General features: G+C 64.0%; 1 protein-coding gene across 1 annotated transcript in view; it reads right to left on the bottom strand.

Moving 5' to 3' along the window:
• Positions 1–12,465: 12,465 nt before the first annotated feature.
• Positions 12,466–19,224, bottom strand: part of LOC115276906 (properdin-like) — a 7,678-nt gene continuing 919 nt past the window's right edge. The window contains exons 3-7 of the mRNA XM_029921015.1: positions 18,068–18,130; positions 15,738–15,816; positions 13,756–13,863; positions 13,469–13,585; positions 12,466–13,008 (exon numbers count right to left, since the gene is read on the bottom strand). Coding sequence (XP_029776875.1) covers positions 12,981–13,008; positions 13,469–13,585; positions 13,756–13,863; positions 15,738–15,816; positions 18,068–18,130 — 395 coding nt within the window. The 3' untranslated portion in view covers positions 12,466–12,980. The remainder of the gene's footprint in view (positions 13,009–13,468; positions 13,586–13,755; positions 13,864–15,737; positions 15,817–18,067; positions 18,131–19,224) is intronic.

Here is a 19,224-nt window from a genome sequence, read left to right as displayed (position 1 = left end):
CCGGTCTCATGGTTGAATCTTTTTTTAATGTCTGTTTATTCTCGAGAGAGAAAGACTGAGAGACAGAGAGAGAGAGAGAGAGAGACAGAGCATGAGCAGGGGAGGGGCAGAGAGAGAGAGGGAGACACAGAATCCGAAGCAGCTCCAGGCTCTGAGCTGTCAGCACAGAGCCCGATGCGGGGCTCGAACCCACGAACTGTGAGATCATGACCTGAGCCGAAGTCGGACGCTTCACCAATTGAGCCAACCAGGAGCCCCGAACAGGAGTTATTTTTAAGTTGAACAAACCAATTCTAAAGTTCATATGGAGGGGCGCCTGGGTGGCTCAGTCTGTCGGCTCAGGTCATGGTCTCACATTTGTGGGTTCGAGCCCCGCATCGGGCTCTGTGCTGACAGCTCAGAGCCTGGAGCCTGCTTCAGATTCCGCGTCTCCCTCTCTCTCTCTGCCCCTCCCTTCTCATGCTCTGTCTCTCTCTGTCTCAAAAATAAATAAAACATGAAAAAACAAATTAAAAAAAAAAATAAAGTTCATATGGAAAACTGAATACGCAGAAACAACCGAGAGCATTGTGGGAAAAAAGACAGCTGTGTGAATAAGGGTTCGATTTGCTTGGACACAAGAGGTGGGGGCGGGCTCTCTGTCTTGTGAGAGATGCGGTGAGTGAGGCAGGCGGCCCGGGGCTGTGGCGACTCCACAGTGTCCCAGACTCGCGATGACCCTTCCGTCCCGTCTCTCTGCCCCATTCCCCCGTCGTGTGGTGTCTCTTCCAAGTTTGCCTGGCAGCCCAAGAGGGCTGCTGGAGCTCCAGGCATTACACCCACATCCCAGGCAACTGGAAGGAGAAAGGAGGGAGAAGCATCTGTGCCATCTGCTACAGGGCAAGTCTCCGGAAGTGCCATACCTCACGTCCTCCCCCCTCTCAGCGCCAGAACCTGGTCCCCGGGGCCACGCCTCCCTGCAATGGAGCTGGGCAATGCAGAGGCTCAGTGCTTTGTTGCCTCAAATAAACTCAGGCCACAAAGAAGGAAGAGAGAAGGTCATGGACGTTGGGGTGGGCTCCTGCCGTCTCTGCCAAAGCGACGGCATGAGCACGTGTGACACTGCACAAGAGTGAGTGGGTGGCGGGACGGAGCAGAATAAGCCCCGAAAGAGACACACACACACGAGAGGGTTCAGAGGGGACACGGATGGATTCCACAACAGGGAGAAAAGACGGACCCTCCGGAGCCCATCCAGACCGGGAAGGCGGGCGGCCACCTGGAAAGAAGGCAGTCTCACACCTCACCCCGAAGTAAATCCCAAACAGGCCAGGTGTCAAGGTAAAAAATAAAACCACAAAGGCTAGAAAAAAACGTGGAAGAAACTTCTTTATGAGCCTGAGGTGAGACATTCCTAAGCATGCCGCCAAGGACAGAACACAGACAAAACGGTCTAAAAATTCGAACACATAAAGTGAAATTTCTGCACAACAAACCATCTGAAGCGATCAAGGTCTGCTATTTGGCGACAAGGAGAAGCGGCGTGCAAACTATCAATGGAGACAGAGGGCTCCGATCCTTCATATATAAAAAGCTCCAACAAATCAATAAAAAAGGTTCCCATCTCAGTACAAAGAAATGAAAACGCCAAGGACATGAAGGAAGAGTCCACGTGAAAGGACAGTGGATGCTCGTGGGCGGCGTGTGAGAGGACACTCAGCCTCACCATCGGTGACGGACAGGCTCCTAAGGCTTTGATGATCAGGAGGACTTTGCGTTCACCTCTGTGACCGGCAACCGCTTTGTTACACACGGCTGCGGCGTGGTGAGGACCCAGCCTGGCCCATCCATCACAGGTGCCAACGCAGCGTTTGACGCAGTGTCCCACCTTCCAGAGAGGCACCCGCCCACCGGGTCCGCATGGGCGGGACAGCCCGGGCCCTGGGCTGGCCAGACGAAAACCCAAAGTGCCCATCCGTGGACGGCACAGAGCACACACTGGAATATTCCACGGGCAATGGAAGGAGTGAGGAAGGGGTGTCCCGCGGCCCTCCCAGGGGCACACAGAGCAGGACGGCCAGGGAGGTGGGTGCTGACCACACCCAGGACGCGGGCCTCCTGGCGTGGTGGGCCCTGGCCGATCTGAGCTACAGGCAGCGGTGCGGAGAGGGTGAAGGCGGGCTCGGGTCTTGTCAACCTCAGCCACCTGCTCCAGGTCGGCGCACAGGTGGGGGGAGATGGGGAAGGACAGGGTTCCTTATTCATTCACCGAACGCTGCCGTACTGTCCCCAGAGCGCAGCCCTGACCTCGGAGGCCCATGGGACGAGGACACTGTGGTCGGGCAATGACCGTCCTTTGTGACAAAGCCATATGTCCTGGAGAGGGCCGGACTCCAAGAAGGGGGACCCCTCGGGCTGAGGAGGGAGGCCCAAGGAGCTGGCGGCCCTTTTTCCAGCAGAGGAACTCCCAGCGCGGCTGTGACTCCACTCAGAGATGGGGCGGGGCCAGGAGGCAGCCAGCCCCTCCTCCCTCTCTGGGGCTCCCAGTGACTCCTCAGTATCTCATTTGCATGGCCATTCATCCTCTCCCAGCCTTCCCAGCCACCCCCAGATGGGCCAGGTCCCCCTGCCTGTCCCCCCCACGCACTCTGCCCCTCCCCAGAGGGCAGGACAATGGTGGGGGGGAGGGGAGAAGGGGTCTGGCTGGCCTGGCCTGGCGGGTGGGAACCATTGTGTGTGAGGCCCTGAGTGTTTGCATTGCAAGTTGCTGAATGGGGCACAAGCATCCCAAGAATGCTGCCTGAGCTCATTGAGGGCTGAGCTCTGCCGCACTTGGCCAGGCGGCATACCCTTGCCAAGCTCCTGAGTCTTCCTGTCACTCGCACCTGCCAGGTCAGAAAGTGAAGAGGGATGCGATGGAGCGTTTAGGCAGCAGAGAGGAGTGACCAAGGACAGTGGTACAGGTTGTGCACTGCACAACACCGGGGCGTGACATTCACCTGAGTAGCCACAACCACCAGTGACCCTGCAGTGTCCCAGTGGTCCCCGAACCAAGCAGGACAAGGTGTCTCTCAGCTGGAGGCGGGAAAGGGCTCAGAGGAAATGGGGCAGGAGCAGGAGAAGGCTGGGGGCCACCGGGTCCCAGACACAGTGGGGAGTGGATCCCGCAGACCAAGGGGTGGCTGCGGGCTGCCCCTGCTTCCTGTGTGCGGAATGGGGGTGGGCACCTGCCCCCAGGGCACGGGAGGTGAGTGGGAGTCAGTGCCCCAGAGACTGCAGCCAGTCTGGTTGGCACTGTTCCTGGGGGTACAGGTCCTGGGCTGTGCTTTCGGAGCAGGGAGGTGCCCCTGGCAGAGGGAACTGTGGGGGCAAAGGCCGGGGCGCATGAACGGGCGTGGGGCACCATGGCAGGGAAGCGGGGCTCCGATCAGGCCTGGGTCGCTGCGAGGCCTGAGCGGGGGGCGGGCGGCTCCTCCTTCCTTTCTGCACGAGCCAGCAGCTGGGCCCCGGCCAGCTCCCCTGGGGACCACGGGGAGAGGGACAGACACTCACGCCCGCTCCAGCGGGACAAACAGGGGACCCGGCCCTCCCTGCCACGCACTTGTGTGTGATCCTGGGCCCCTGGCTCCCTGCTCCCTGCCTCAGTCCCTGGCATGGGAAGTGGGTCCAGGCCTCAGACTCTGGGACTCCGCCTCCGCCAAGTTGTCCCAGACGGTTCCCCTCGGCCTTGGGACAGGCTTCCAGGAGGAGGCGGCGCTGGGAGGGAGAACATGGCCACAGGCAAGTGGGGCCTGCTGCTGCTGGAAGGCCGCGCGTTCATGGGGAGGAGGGGAAACTGAGGCGCAGGGGGCACAAGGAGTGCGGGAGGGAGGATGGGGCGCAGTCCTCAGCAGGGGGGCAGCGGAGGGCAGCCGGCAGGACGAGGACACGGGCCCTGACCACCAGGCTTACCCGGCTGTCTGGGGGCACACGGCCGGAGAAGGCGGCGGACACTAGTCAGCCCTGACCTGTGTCAGCGGCAGGCGCGAGGGCCGCTCGGGGGTGGAGGGGGCGCCTGAGGGCAGAACCGGGGATGCGGGGGGGAGGGGCTGCATCTGGGGCACCGGGGCTCCCGGGTCAGGACAGAGCCCAAGTGCCAGCTGGGGCCGACAGGAAGCAGGTCCCAGCCCGGCCCAGCTCCTGGGCTGCTGCTGGGTCAGCCCAGGCGGAGGGGCGGAGGGGCAGGAGGGGCCGGGGCCCCGGACCTGGGCGGGAGGGCTGCCCATCTGCACCGAGCCACCGGCGTGGCCCCGCACAGGGCCTGCTCGCCGCCTGTCCCCAGGCCTGGTCCAGCCTTGGCCCGACTCCAGGGACAGATGCCTTTGGCCTTTTACGCTGGGCCCCGCCTTCCCCACACCTAGGGCCTGTGTTTTGGAAAAGGGGTCTGAGTCGGGGTGTCCTCTTTGCAATGAGAGACCTGGGTTCAAACCAGGGCCGCTGGGCACCTCCGGGGAAGGGGCAGTGCCCGGGGAGGGCACCCCCGCCGGCCCTCCTTTCGTTTTTTAAGTCGAGGTGAAATTCACATAACAGAGAAGTGGCCACTTTATTCATGTATTTAAGATTTTATTTATTTAAAAATTTTCTCACGTTTATTTTTGAGAGAGAGAGACACACACAGAACCCGAAGCAGCTCCCGGCTCCGAGCCGTCAGCACAGAGCCTGATGTGGGGCTCGAACTCACAGACTATGAGATCATGACCTGAGTGGAAGTTGGATGCTTAACCTACTGAGCCCCCCGGGCGCCCCAAGGTTTTATTGTTAAGTAACGTCTGCACCCAACATGGGGCTCAAACTTGTGGCCGTGAGATCAAGAGCCTCATGCTTTTCAGCCGGGCCTGCCGGTGTCGAGTGAGTAATTCTCTCGCCGTGCAGCCCCTTCCCCGGCCTCCCCGTGAACAGGGCCCCCTGTCCCGCAGCCCCTGGCCACCACCCTCGCCAGCGTCCCTGCAGTCCCCACGGACTTCCCTCCCGGCGCCTGTCACACCCTCGGCCCTGCTGCCCGAGCCCCTCGCGTCAGGCTCTCCAAGGAGCGCACCGTGTTCACGCTTCCCGGCACCTCTGCGGCCCTCATTGTTCCTTCTTGATACGTGCATTCATGCCTCGGGCAGAGCTTGGCCGTCCCCGAGGGGTCAGCTGGGGCCTCGTGGAGGCCCACCCTCACAGCCCTGGCAGGAGGGGACACGGCCCCCATTGCCAGCCGAGAACACTGAGGCCCAGGGAGGTCAGAGCCGGCCTCTGCGGCGGTGTGAGGCATCGCTGCGGAGGGGCGGAGTGCGGGCCAGCAAGGGGAGGAGACGCCCACCCCCCTGGGCCGCTGACCCCTGGGTCCGGTGAGGACGCCACCGTGGCGTCTCTCCTTGGTCAATCCTGAAAGGTCTTCGGCACAGAGAACAGAGAGTGCCTGCAGGACCTGCTCGAGGCCCAGCACTGGCGGGAGGCAGGGAGACTCAGAGCCCGTGTTCCAGAAAGAACCGAGGCCGCCGAGGGTCTGGGGCAGGACGCCCAGGACTCGGGCCCAGTCTTCCCCAGGAGGCGAGTGGAGACGCGCCCTTGTGTGCCGGGCTCCTCTGGGCCAGGCGACCCCCAGATATGCACGAGGGACCCCAAGCCCCGGCTCTGCCCCTCCCTGTGGTCACGGGGGCTTTGGGGGCCTCGCGAAGGCTCAGAGCCTTCCCCCCAGAAACCCGGCTGCAGGCTCGAACCCGTGCGCCCGCCTCCAGTGCCCGCGGAGCCTCCGAGGGCCTCTGCCTCTCCCCTGCAGCGGGACTCGGTTTCCTCGTCTTTAAGTGAACCTACCTCGAAGGTTTGCGGTGACGACAAATTAAAAGAAACCAGAGCAGAGGCTCCTGGCCGGCTCAGGACAGGAGTTCAAGCCCCATGTGGGGTTTCCTCAGAAAAAAAAGAGAAGAAGGTAAAAAGTCAGAGTGGTGCCCACGGGCCGCTCCCCGAGCCCCCGCCCAGACCCCGTGCTCCTCGGAGGCTCTGGGCCTCGGAGCCCCCCCCACCAGGGGGCCTGCGTCTTACCCCACGGTCAGCATGTGGCTTTGGCCGACGCCTGGCCACCCGCCTCCCTCCCTCCGTGGACTCGGCCTGTGGACACGGGCGGGGGTGGGGCGGCCCCCTCCCCTCCGGAGCCCCCTATGGCCACTGACGCTGGGGCCTCTATTTGAGCTGCTCCCGGGGAGGAGCTCCGGGCTCAGCCCCTGCCCGCGCCCCCCCCGCCCCCCGTGCCCCGCTGACCTCGGAGGGGCCCTTGTGGACCCCCAGCTGCAGAAGCAGCTTCTCCTCGCCGCTCCCTGTGCTGGAGCCCCAGACCTTTCTCGGGGCAGGGACGCCACGCCCTGTCCCCATCGGCGTTAAAGTCCCCAGAGGCCCCAGGGGTGAGAGAGGGGGACACAGGTGTCAGGGGCCCTGGCTGGCCTTGCTGAGGAGAGACTCAGAACCCACTCATGGGGGAGCAGCTGGGGGGCCAAGTCCTAAGGAGCGTGACCGTGGCCGTGAGAGCTGGCCTCTCCCCGCCGGACTCGCTCCCTGGGGCCTGCTACAGGTGCTGACCCGGGGCAGAGCCTGGAGCCCCAAGCCCCGGGGGGTCTCTGGGTCTGGGGTGCAGGCTGGGCCCACAAATCCCCTGGTTTTGTAAGATGGTGCCCGCCACGGGCCACAGACAGGAGCAAACCACCGCTGTCCCTCCACCCCTTTCCCGGTGTGCGCAGGCTGCGCCCAGCTCCCAACACGATGAGCATTTCCCACATTGCTGGAACTTTCCACAGACACACTTTTGACAGCTGCACCTTGCTGGGCTCCCCCTCCGAGCGACGGTCTTCCTCGCGGGCCTCCCGGTGGGTCTGGGCGGTTCCCGGCTTCTCCCCGGGGTGAATACGGCCCCGGGGGGGCGGGGCAGGCTTCCCGGGTCTCACGTTATTCCCTCGGGATCCACTCCCGGAAGGACAACCACTGGCTCAAAACCACGAACACCTCACACTCGTCACTGCACACGGTGTCACAATAAGCCGAGATTCCGTCTGGGACAGGGACGGCCATCTGCCGAGCCGTCTCCTGTCCGGAGGCCCCCGCCCCTGCCCCACATCCCGGGGCCCAGGAGCGCTGTGCTCGGCCGTCCAGGATTTCATTTATGGGGCCTGACTCGACCCGTCACCCAGTTCTAAGTAATTCCCACGGTGTGGACGTCAGAGCCAGGTTTCCGCTTCGGGGCGTTGGCGGAGAGTCCCCGGAACCCGCCGGCGCCCGGGGTGTGCGGAAGCGGCCCCGGGACCCCCTGCACGGGGCTCCACAGAGGCAGCTGCTCTTGTTGGAGAGAGGCGGGCTGGGGTCAAGCCAGGCCGCCAGACCCGGAAGCAGAGACCTGCCACTGGCCCCCCCGAGGTCACCGTGAGCCGGCCCCTTCCCCGCTGGGCCTCAGTTTCCCATGCACGGCTCCAGCTGGCAAGCCGGGTGGGCCACGTGATTAGGGGTTGGGGAGAGGGGCCCGCACCACAGCCAGGCCACAGAGAGCCCCGAGGGCCGGCTGGGGACCCTGGGCTTCATCTGGGGTGTGGAGTGGGCGCCAGTCCCAATGCTGTGGGCTCCCGAAAGCCACACACGCCAGGTTCCCAGTGCCGGGACCCTGAGCCTGAGAGCTGGCTCAGCGGTGTGGGGGTGGACAGAGACATTAACAAGTCATCATTTCCTGCCCGTTTTAAACATTCTGTGAGACCCTTTGACCCAGCCCTTTCCTTTCTCCCTGGGCCTCCAGCGCCCCATGGATTTTCCTGTTTACCGCACTGGTTCCCGAAAGAATGGTCAGACACCATTTTCAGCCTCAGGCTCCCAGGTCTTACGGGGGATAGACCTGCTGGGGCAGGGCCCACACCCCTAGAGCCAGGCCTGACTCCTGGCCACACCGTCCCCTCCTCCAACCCTGTCTCTCCTGCAGGAAGTGGTCGAACCACAGCAGAGGAGAGGCCCTCCTTGGGGGGCTTGGAGCCCCCCCACCCCTGATCAAGGGCCCCCTGCTGAGCAGAAACAGGCAGCCTACCTGTGGCTCTGGGAGGCCTAAACCCAGTGCCCAGAGCAAGGTGCGAGGCTCAGTGAGGGACCTCCAAGTCTGAACGTAAGCCTAGGGTCTCAGAGTCTGGAATCCAATCCTAATAAACACATTTTCAAGTGTCAGGTTGGCTTGGGAGAAGGGTGGTGGGCCCCACCTTCCAAACTCCAGGAAGAGCCCTGACTGGGGGACAGTGTTGGAGCCTTGTCGCCTGGTGTCTCCAGGCTCCGGGGAGGGCTCCATGCAATAGTATAAAGAAACTGTAAAGTGCCGGCCTTCCTTTGTGAATTACTGACGCTCTCGGCAGCCTGGGGCTGAAGCTTCCCGAGGGGCCTGCGGTCCAGGCAGCGCAGACAGCCAGGCTGGAAGGGTCCCAAGTCTTCGTCACATCCTGGGTTCTCAGTCCTCACCTTCTTCAATCCTCGGCCAACCCCATGGTACCAGGGGGGTAGGAGGGAAGATTCCCAATTTCCAGAAAGGTGAGGGGCTCCATCTGTGGTCACAAAGTCGGTGCGTGGCAGAATGAAGCCTCAAACCCGGGCCCTCTGCCAGGGAGGGAGGGGGCGGTCCTAGGGGGACATTTCCTGTCCTGGGAGGTCTGGCCTTCCCGGGGTGGGGCCGGATGCAGGGGACAGGGGTGCAAGGAACCCCCTGCAGACAGCTAGCTGAGGAGCCTGGGACCAGGTGAGGCTGTGACCTAAGCAGGAGACGCCCCCCAGGCGAGGCCCCTGACGGCATCCCACCCCTCGGTCCAGCGAGGGCAGGGCTGCCCTAACCCGTGGGCACCACACTAACCCGCCAGGGGTCCTACCGCGGCAAGGTCTGAGCCGCCCTCCGCTGTCATCTGCCCCAGCTCTCTGCAGGGGTGTCGCTGGCCTGCTTTACAGAGGAGAAGCGGGCACAGGAGCAGCAGGGGTGCGTGGAGCCAGGGGAGAGCGCAGGGGCCAGGTTGGCGGGTGGCTCCTGGCCGGCTCCCAGGCAGGGGACCCGCCGCAGCCCGGCTGCCACGGTGGGAACTTTCTTCTGAGAGCAAACAGAACCTGTGGCTTGGCTGGGGGCCGACGGGGGCCTCTGATTCCTGCCGTGAGGCTCGGAGGTCCCCCAAGCCCCTCGTGCGGAAACACCTGTTCGGCCCGGGGACGGCGGTGGGCACAGATCAGCGTGTGGGGGCAAGCGGGGCCGGGCCACTTCCCCGGCGGAGCCGACCCCCGCCCCCAGCCAGCTGCCTGGCCCAACAGCCCCGCTCGGCTCGGGGTGAGGAAGTGTGCAGGGGGCGGGCGGAGAGTCCCTGTCTGGAGGGGGGTGCCCACTGCCGGGTCGGGGGGGCCCCGGGGAGCAGGTGGGTGGGCTCAGCAGCCCAGGGTCCTCATGGCCACGGGGGCTTCCTCAGGCCAGCGTGGCCGCGGCCCGGATCCAGTGAGGCGGTGGGTGGGCCTCATGGAGGAGCTGCCGGGGGCCGGCGCAGGACGTGCTGGGCCGCTGTCCTCACGCCCGCTGGATGGGCGGGCAGCAACTTGCCGAGGCCAGGGCGCTGCTGGGGAGGTCTGAGGAGGGAGACGGGCTCCCTGGCCATGCTGAGTGCTGTCCTCTCCTCCTTGGGCTCCATTTTTCGTGGTCTTGCAGGTGGGACAGCCTCACCCCTGCCTCCAGCAGGGCCATTGTGAATAAAAGGAGGAGATGAGTATTTCATTGCTTTGTAAACAGTGTGTTCCTAAAAGAGATAACTGGGCTTGTTAACAGCTTCAGGCCTGGCTGGATCCAGGGCACCAGTGATGGCACCTGGACATTGTCTTGTCTGTCTCTGAGCTCCGCAGGCTCTGCTCCCCACAGTACAGCCAAGACTGTGTGCCCCGCCCCCCCAGCTCAGCGGCGCTGCTGGCAGATGGACTGTCCTGGCTGGCCCAGGCCACATGCCAGCCCTTGGGTCTGGAAGGCCTGACGCAGGGACAGAGAGTTGGAGCAGTGGTGGATCCCCAGACACCAGAGCTGTCCACCGAAGGTGCTGACCGTGAGCCAGACCTAGATGCACTGACCATCCACTCGGCCCATGTTATCCCTCCTAGGTCCCAGGAGTGAGTCCATTCTACAGCTGAGGAGCCTGAGGCTCAGAGCAGGAAAGTCAGCAGCCTGGCTTGCTCAGTGCAGCCAAGTGGAGATGCATATCAGGGGTCCTGACCCCAAAGCCTGAGCGACACCCCGAGTCCTCCCTCGGGCTTTAGGGGTGATTCTGGAGGTGGCTGGATTGGAAGTCCTCCTCACTGCAGCCCGGGGCTGACACCCCCGTCGCCCCTCCTGTTTGGGGTCGACATTTGAGGCGAAGCTTCTCGACCTGCGGTATCCGCGGGGCACTGGGAAGAGCAGAACTCCGTGGGACAAAATAGAGCCTGTTTGTTCTGCAGACGGTCTTCCCGGGGGGCAACTGGCACATGTCGTGGGAAACAAGTTCTGGGTAAACGTGAGCGCGCACTCAGAGCCCGGGAACGGCTAACTAGAGGGCCGGTGCCCTCGGCTCCCGTGGGCTCCCCTGCGGCACAGCGGCCCAGGCTGAGGCTCTCAGAGGCTCCCCTCAGGCTCCTGGGTGCCAGGCTGCGCAGGAGAGGCTGGAACAGAGGACCGGAGGCCGAGGGAAGGGCAGGAGGCTGGTAAATCCCAGGCCCCCCCGGCCCTGCCCCACTCCAGCCCGGCCGAGCGAGCCGTGTGCCTGCGGCCGGCCCCTGACAGCACGGAGGCCCAGGGGGGCTCCAAACACCATCCGAGGAAAATGTCCCAGCCCGCACCCCAGCCACCCGGCCCCAGGGACCGAGCACGGCCACTGCCAGCCCCTGGGTCTCCTCCAGCTGGACCAAGGATGTTCCGAGAGACTCAGGGACTCTGGAACACGGCCCATCTGGGTCCATTCGCTCCCTCTCACCACCGTTGGGGGGGGCTCCCGGCCCACCCAGAACCCAGAGGCTTCTTGACCTCAAGACACTGAGGACCCTGGGCGGCAGGGGTGAGCTCCAGACAGGCGATGGGCAGAAGCCGCGAGCTGGCTCAGCAGGCCGCCCGCTCAGCCACTCGCTGAGCATCTGTCCACGCCATGCCCGCTGCTCCAGCCGCCGGGGCAGACCGCCTCCCCGGCCACAGCCCTCAAGAGTGGGTCCTGACCCAGTGGGGGAAACGGTGTGCGTGAAAAATTATGGAAATGCCCACAATCCTCCCCACAACGGCGGGTGCAGCAGTTGGGTGGCGTATGTAGGGAAGGCTCACGAGGAGGGCACTGTGGGGGTGGGCAGGGCTCCCCAGATGCAACTGCACCCCTGACGCAGGCCTGGGGGTCCGACACTGTCCCCCTGGGGCTTCGGCAACGCACAGAAGGGCCTGCTTCATTGAGGACCAGGCCTCTGCGGGGGGCTGTGGGCGATGGAACTCTCTTTACGCTTATTGGTCTTGTTTGCATTTTTATAACGGGGGGGGGGGGGGGCGCCATTTTCTCTTGTGTAAAAAAATGTAACGGGAAACACAAATATTTCTACTTTTCCTCAATTGGTATTGAAGTGAGGGGAAAAAAAGCGGCGACCCACAGAGAGACCCATGAGTAAAAGCTGGGGGGCCCAGGCCCTCCAACCCGCCGGCACTGTGGCCCCAGCCCCATGGTTCTCTGCCTCGGTTTCCCTCCTGGGAAACCCTCCCCCTCCCCCTCCCAGCGAGATGTGTCCCAGAGGCCACCGCCTCAGAGGCTGTGTTCTGGGTGGCCGTCCCTGATCTCCGCCCGCCAGGTCCCTGGCCTCGACCTGTGTGTGGCCCGGGGGTGGTGTCCCCTGAGCAGAGGGTCCTTCCCACTGGGGGGGGGCCTGGCGGGGAAGCCACCCCCTGGGCTCCGAGCTCCAAAGGAGCCAAGGTCTCCGGCTGGGGTGGGGCCGGAGGCGGTGGGGGGGGCGCTCCCCACATCGCAGGGCACCTTCTGTCTCCAGGGCCTCTCTCAGGGGGGGGCCGCATGTGCCCCGGGGGCAAGAGTGGTGGTGGTGGTGGGGTGACAGGAGCCTCCGGGGGGTGGGCACCGGCTCCCCCCATCTGTCTCCCAGGGTTCCCACTGGGTGTCCTTGGGAACGCCCACAGCACAGCCCCGTCATGGCCGAGTCCCACAGGCCTCCGTCCAGAACGCACCCCGGACTCACACCCCCCACCCCGTGGCCCTGAGCACAGGCCCGTCTGGACCCCTCGCAGGGACGGGAGCTCGGCCAAGGCCGGCAGCTGTGAGCAGAAGCCCTGGGCCACTTCACAGGGGCCATGGCCCCACGGTCCAGTTCCTTTGTTTGGTTTTGTTTGGTTTAATGTTTATTTATTTTGAGAGACAGAGAGAGAGAGAGAGCATGAGCTGGGGGGCTGGGGGTGGGGCAGAGGATCTGAAACAGGCTCCAGGCTCTGAGCTGTCAGCACAGAGTCCCACTTGGGGCTCGAACCCACGAATCTCGAGATCATGACCCGAGCAGAAGTTGGAATCTTCACAGACGGAGCCCCAATGGGCCTCTCTCCGTCAGAGCCCAAATTCCACGCCTTTGCACAAGTGAGGCCACAAGGAAAGGCGGAGACGAGAGTGTGGCCTGAGTACAGTCTTGTCAGTGTTCCCACTGGCTGGGCTGGGGGCCCCGGGCGGCCGCGGAGCTCGCCGGGCCCCCTCCCCCTCGCCCACGGCGCCTCAAATCCAGGTGGAGGACCAGCACCGACACACCCCGAGCGGACCCCAGGCTGGGCTTTCCAGGTTCAAGGAGCCGGCTCCTGAGACTCCAGAAAGGCAAGCTTCCCTCCTGCCGCGGGACTGGGGGGCCCGGCCCCTTTGGGGGGTGGCCTGGCCAGGCCTGGCCAGGCTCGGGCGGAGAAGGGGACACAGGGGACAGCTCAGAGACACGGCTCGCCTTCACGTTTCTTCTGGAAAGCCTCAGGCAGGGAATCGGGCCGGTCGGGGCCTGAGTTCGGGGACAAAGCCAGTTCAAGTCCAGCAGCGTGCCCGCCCCAGCGGGGAACAGGCTGCCATCTCTCAGCCCTCCCGTGGCCCGAAGCGGGTGATCCGGCACCGCGGACCGTGGACACGGAGCACGGAGCCCTGAGGCCCCCGGAGAGCCCAGGACCAGAGAGGGGCTGTCCCTGCTCCCTGTGACGATGAGGTGAGTCCCACTTTACAGCGTCACAGGCGGCCGGGATCCTGCTGTGCTGTTCCGTCTGCAGAGGGCCGGCTTGTCCACATGGACACACTGGTCTTATAGGCAGGGGACCCTCTCCACCCTCCCGGGACACCCCCACTCCCCCCGGCCCCCTGCCGTGCTCGTAGCCTTGTGCCCGAGAAGAGATGCACACTCCGTCACCACCTGAGAGGCTGTAGGGGTCCCTCCCCCACAGGCAGGGGGCCCCCCGGGTTCCTGTGCTCACCTCCCCATTGGTCCTCCCGTGGTCTTCCTCGTGTCTCCTGTCTTCAGGGCACTAGTCACTGGATGAGGGCCCGCCCTGCTCCGGTCCAGCCTTATCTCGATTGCGTCTGGAGGGACCCTACTTCCAAGGAAGGGCTCAGCCACGGGTCCCAGGGAGAACCCGTCCAATGTCTCTTTGGGGACACAATCCAACTCACAACACTCCACGAGCTGCTAATGACAAACCAGGACTCGCCTCCTGGAGGGCAGAGCCAAGGACACATGGCCTGCGGGCGCCACTGAACTCACCCAGATTTGATCCAAGGACCCAGCGAGCCCGCGGCTGCCATGGGCCAAAGGCCAAGGCACGCGTGAGCGCTGGCTGTCACCGACCCCTGTGGCATCTGTGGGGGGTCCCTGGGAAGCAGAAGGGCAGGGTGAGGACAGGACAGGCCAGAGGGCAGGGGGCTGCTCTGCCAGAACTTTCTCCCCCAGTCATCTGCTCAGCAGGCCCCTGGCTTCCTTGGGTCTCTGCTCCTGGGTCCTGGGTTGTGGGTCACCTCCTCAGAGCTGCCTCCTGCACTGACCCCCACCAGAATGCCCTCCCCTGCCCCCTGCCTCCTGGCCCTGCACACCCCCGCCTATCGGATTCCTCTCTTCCTCCCCTGGAGTGTGTGCACCGGTCCCTGCCCCGGAGAGCCACCCGGAAGGGATGCTCGGGTCACGGTGAAGCACGGCCCACGAGTGCATGTTGAGTCCATGAAATGCATGCTGAGCCGGGAGCCCCCTCACTCTCACATGGAGCCCAATCGGCCCCCCAGCGCCCCTTGCCCAAATCCACCCATAGCTTCCCTGCGTCTGCCCCCCTGCCCGGGCTGGGGAGGGGCCCGGGTGCACAGACGCACGGATGGACAGACGGCTGATGACTGCCAGCGCGCCAGGTGCCCCAGGACGGCTGGGCCCTCTGCGGCAGCCCAGGTCAGGCGTGGGGACAGGACGCGCGCTCCCAGGGCTCATGGGCGGTGGCAGGGGCAGCTCCACAGCCGGCATCTGCTGCTTCCTGTCCTTCTCCTGAGGGAGCTCCAAGGCTCGAAGTGGCCCAGCTCCCTGGCACAGAGGGACTTCCTAGCCTGCTGGAAGGTGCTGGAAGGTGCCAGAAAATGTGTGGCTTGAGGGGATCTACTACCCTATTGGCACCAGCAGGGCCCCGGGCCCCTGTCCGCTCCCCCAGCCCTGCCCTCCGGGAACTAGCTTTCCCTCTGTGCACGGGAGCCAATCAGCCATGAAAACCAGAGTCCCTCCCCACCCGGCCTCAGGGGTCAGCCAGAGAGAGAGCAGACCACGAGGCCCCCACCCCGAGCAGGGCACCGGCCTGAATGCAAGTCCCCAGTGCGGAGGCTTTGGCCAGGAACCAGTGTCCCGGGCAAGGCAGGGCAGTGGCCCTGGGCTCCCGTGTCCAGGTCCTGGTCATGGCGAGGTCCCCGGGAGCACACAACCCGGTCCCGTTACGGCCCGCTGGCTTTCACATCCCTGCAAGTGTGGTCTGGTCCCTCTGCCCTGGTGAAGGTCTCACTGATTAATTCGAGCAGAGACAGAGCCTGAGGCTCCGGGTGGGGGTGGGGCGGGGAGCCTGGCCCCCAGCTGGCCCAACGTACTCTCCGCCACATGAAAGGCTTGACTTTTCCTTGCTGGTTTTTGAAAATTATTGCACCGAATGTTTACCAGTGAGATGCAGATTGTGATGATAAGGAGGCTGGAGAAGCCAAGAGAAAGGGGGGGCGGGGAGCGGGAGGTCACCAAACCCCCTTTCTGGGCACAGAGCTCCAATCCCAGGCACGTCCCCCTGGCATTTGCCACCAAAGTGCCTGTTTTTATTTAAATGGCCCAGAGCAAGTCTCTGACTAAACTAACATTCCCACGCCAACACTCAGCAGCGCCTCTGGTTTTTGGCAATTTTTTTCCTTAGCTGTCAAGGCAGAAATATAGAAGAATTCTGGTCTTACTTAAGGATGGTTGGGGTTTCTACCCTTCCCCTTGGAGACAGGGAAATAACTCACAGATGTGCCGTACCTGCTAGGGTTTGTGCTCAGTGTTGCTTCAGGAACACGATTCCCAGGGCGCCCTGTAACCCAAACCCCGATTTCCAGCCCCATTTTCTTTTTCACCGGGGGCCGTGGGGGAAGTGTGGGGGAAGACGGAAGTTCTAAACATGTTTAAATGTGTCGGGAGCAAGTGGGAGGGAGCCCGGGCAGCGAGCGAGAAACCGGCTGAGGCCGGGAGGCGAGCCCCACCTGGACCGGCTGGGGGCTGCCGGGTCTTCAGGGCCCTTCTTGAGCGGTTCCTGCTGGGACCGGGAAGTCTCTGTCTTCCCTGTAAAAATAAAAATGGACTTACTTTTAAAGGGATATTTCCAGCTATTTTTAACCCCAGAAAGGAAGAGAGGGAAGGAGGAGGGGACAGGGAGGGAGGGAGAGGGGGAGGGAGGAAGCCCCCCCCAGGCAGGGGAGAGGCAGGAGGGACTCCGCAAGGCTTTTCCTTGAGTGACTCAGGCCTGTGCAGGCTTCTTCTCCCAGAGCCTGAGGGGTGGGGCCAAGCAGTTTCGTCTCCCGAGGCCCTTTCTTTTTGGAGAAAGTCCTGGGCTGCAGCCAACTGGGCCCGGCAGGGCGCAAGGGAGCGGGTCCTCTCCTGAGCCCCCTTCCCCACGGGTCCTGTGGGGTCCCGGGACCCGTGGGCTGAGGGCTGGTGTGGGCAGACTCGGGTGCCAGGCTGGGCACCGTGGCCACGCTCAGAGCATGGGTGTCCTGTCTGTAAGACAGGTGTGGAGACGGCCTCCCTGCTGGGACCGAGTCCCCTAGCCAGCCCCGGCCTGGAGGTGTCGCCTTCTCAGAGCCCACGTCCACAATGTCCCTCCTCCAGGAAGGCCCCGGATTTTCTCAGCATGTAAATGACACCCTAGTGTCCAGGCGGGGACTTTCCACCTTGAGGCCTCAGCCGCCCTGGGGCACCCAGAGGTGAGCCACTGAGCGGCCCAACACCAGGCTCCAGCTCCGTTGGCAGCCGAGGGGATCCAGGGACCCGGAGAGGTCTGAGTGGGGCCCCTCCTTCACAGGCCTTGGGGCACTCTGCAGTTAGGGTTTCTGCTCCGAGCAGTGCAGGGGCTGCTGGAGAGAGCGGGTGGCCTCTGTGGGTCTGCACCCTTCTGGCCACCCTGCAGCCCTCGGAGGCCACACCAGCCAGTCCTCGCCAGCTCACCTGCTCTGGGAGGGAGCAGGTACCTGCCGGGGGACTTGCCCGGGCAGCGCGCTCCCCAGGCTCCCGGCCTGCCTCTGGGCTGCCGGCCTTCCTTCCTGGGCCTCGTGGGGAGGAGCAGGCAGCTCTGGCCCTGCCCTGACGAGAGGCCTTGGGGTCCCAAGTAGTGACCGCTGTGGGTGACAGGCAGACGAGACCGCCAGCAGGGCCCTGTGCAGAGGACCCCACAGAACGAGTCCTCTGTTAGTCACAGGTCAGCCTGCATCTGTGGGGGGCCAGGACACAGGGACAGGTCAGGGCTGCAGGCCCCCTGGAACAACAGGTGAGCGGTGCAGGGACTGTCCTGGGACTCTGGGATGGCTTCCTGGAGGAGGCAAAGCTAAGGAGGTAGGATCAGGCCTGCAGAGGACAAGATGTGCAGATTGGCCCGGGGCAGATGTCCGGCCAACCTGCTCCTAGTGCAGATGGTGGGGCGCACACCTGGGCCGGTGACAGGGGTCCCCACTGAGGTACAAGGACAACTCCCCTTGCCTCTGCCCTCCCTGCTCCGAACAAGGGGGAGCCCCCAGGTCTGCCTGAACCCACCCTCAGGGAAGCGCAGCAGCAGCGAGTGAAGCCCCAGGCGTGTGACCCCCCCATCCAGACACTGTTCTGGCCATGTGTCCAGTTCAGGGGACTGGGTAGCCAGCCCCGGCCTGTCCATCTGCAACAATGCCACAAGGCCACCAGATCCGCATCCTGAAAAACACTCAAACCTCTGGGAAATGCTCCTGGTTGGTCTCAAGTAGAAAAAAGTAGAAAGGACTTGGTAAAGGGGAAACTGAGGCCCAGGAGACAGTGCTGGTCCCTTTGGTGGGCCAGCGGTCAGGGTCCAGCACTGTGAGGTAAGGGGCTGGCCACTTCCCGAGCCCCGAGGGCTCTCTTAACAAGCAGGTCAGATACATTTTACGATCAACTTCAAAAGCTAGTGAGTGAGGCCCTTCCCCTGTGTTCTGGAATCTTCCCACAGCTGCTCTGGAAGGCACTCCCCCGTCCCAGGTCAGGTGGGTGCACTTGTCAAAGGCCGCACCCTCAGCCGAACTCCTGAGCCCTTGCTCCTCCCACTAACGCCCTCCCCTCTGCTTTGGGGCCACCTCAATCCACACCAGGAAGACCTGCGCGCACCCCTTAAGTCCGACCTGCGGTCCCCGCCCCCGCACCCCCCCCGCCTTGGGAAGCGGGAATGAGGCGGGAATGAGGCGGGGGCGGGGGGTGCCCACAGGGCCCCCTGCAGCCCTCTGCTGCAGACCTGACAGACACCCAGACCTGGCCAGACCAGGAGCTGGGCCTGGCTTGGCCTAGCATCTCTGACAACTCAGAAGTGTACGCTTACCTTCTCCCAACCTCCCTGGCTGCGCAGGGTCCCAGGGGAGCCCAGAAGCACCAAGGCCAATCACTGCAGGAAGGAAGAGGGTCAGCACTGCATGGCCAGGAAACTCAGCCCTGCTGCACCTTAGAATCCTGGGGAGCTTTAAACACGTTGACCCCCTCAGCAGACCGAGCCACTGCTGACGCCCCCACTCCAAGAGGGGGCTGGGATGGGTTTTCCTTGTGGGGACAGGAATGGGCCAAATGGCAGCATGGCCTCCCCCGCCACCCCCCCATGAAGGCACCGCGGTGTCTCTGGAGAGAGACATCTCTTCACCTGAGGCAGGCTCACCTACCTCAGGTGCAGCGTGCCAGGGCCTTCTCTCCTCCAGGGCCCGGCCCGCTGGCCCAGGGGAGACGCCGGGACGCCGAGGTGGCCACCGGACACTTCCAGAACCGCTTTAGAAGCCAGGCCTGCAGCCCCACCCCTACTGTTCTGGGTCGCCCAGCCAGCCTGGGGCCTCCTCACCAGCGGCCTGTCTCAGCCTCCACCTGGAGCCAGGCAGGCGCCCTGTCCAGCTCGGCGCGGCCCCCGCCCTCGCCCTCCAGTCAGGGCCCTGCATCTCTCTCTCTCTGTCCTTGCTTCTCATCAGCTGCCTCAGCACCCACCGTCCACAGGCCCTAGGCCATCAGAGCCCCTCCTGCAAACCCCTTCACCTGGGAAGGTTGATCAAGACGGGCAAGAAGGGAAGGCCAGACATCTCCCGCCTAATCTGAGTGCAAAAGCTTTGCGCCCACTTGCCCTGCCGAACCCCTCCCTGCCCACCTCAGGCCGGCCCCCTTGGCCGTTCACACGCCCTTCCCAGCCGCTCTGGGTTTCCTGGGGTCTCCTCGGGCCCCCGTCGCCCAAGGCAGCAGGTGGCACAGGGGCTGGACGCCTGGGAGGTCCGGCTGCCTTGTCAGCTGCCCTGTCTCTACCGCAGGCTAATGAGAGCACCGGGCGCCGGCGTGAGGCCCAGAGTAGAGCTGGCACAGCTGGGCAGACCCAGGTGAGACCCCCTCCTCCACTGCTCCCTCCTCCCCTCCCCCTCCACTGCTCCCTCCTCCCCTCCCCCTCCAGTGCTCCCTCCTCCCCTCCTCCTCTGATGCTCCCTCCCCTCCCCCTCCAGTGCTCCCTCCTCC

The sequence above is a fragment of the Suricata suricatta genome, chromosome 13 (assembly GCF_006229205.1).
Source record: "Suricata suricatta isolate VVHF042 chromosome 13, meerkat_22Aug2017_6uvM2_HiC, whole genome shotgun sequence".
NCBI lineage: Eukaryota > Metazoa > Chordata > Mammalia > Carnivora > Herpestidae > Suricata > Suricata suricatta.
This window is presented reverse-complemented; position numbering and strand designations above follow the sequence as displayed.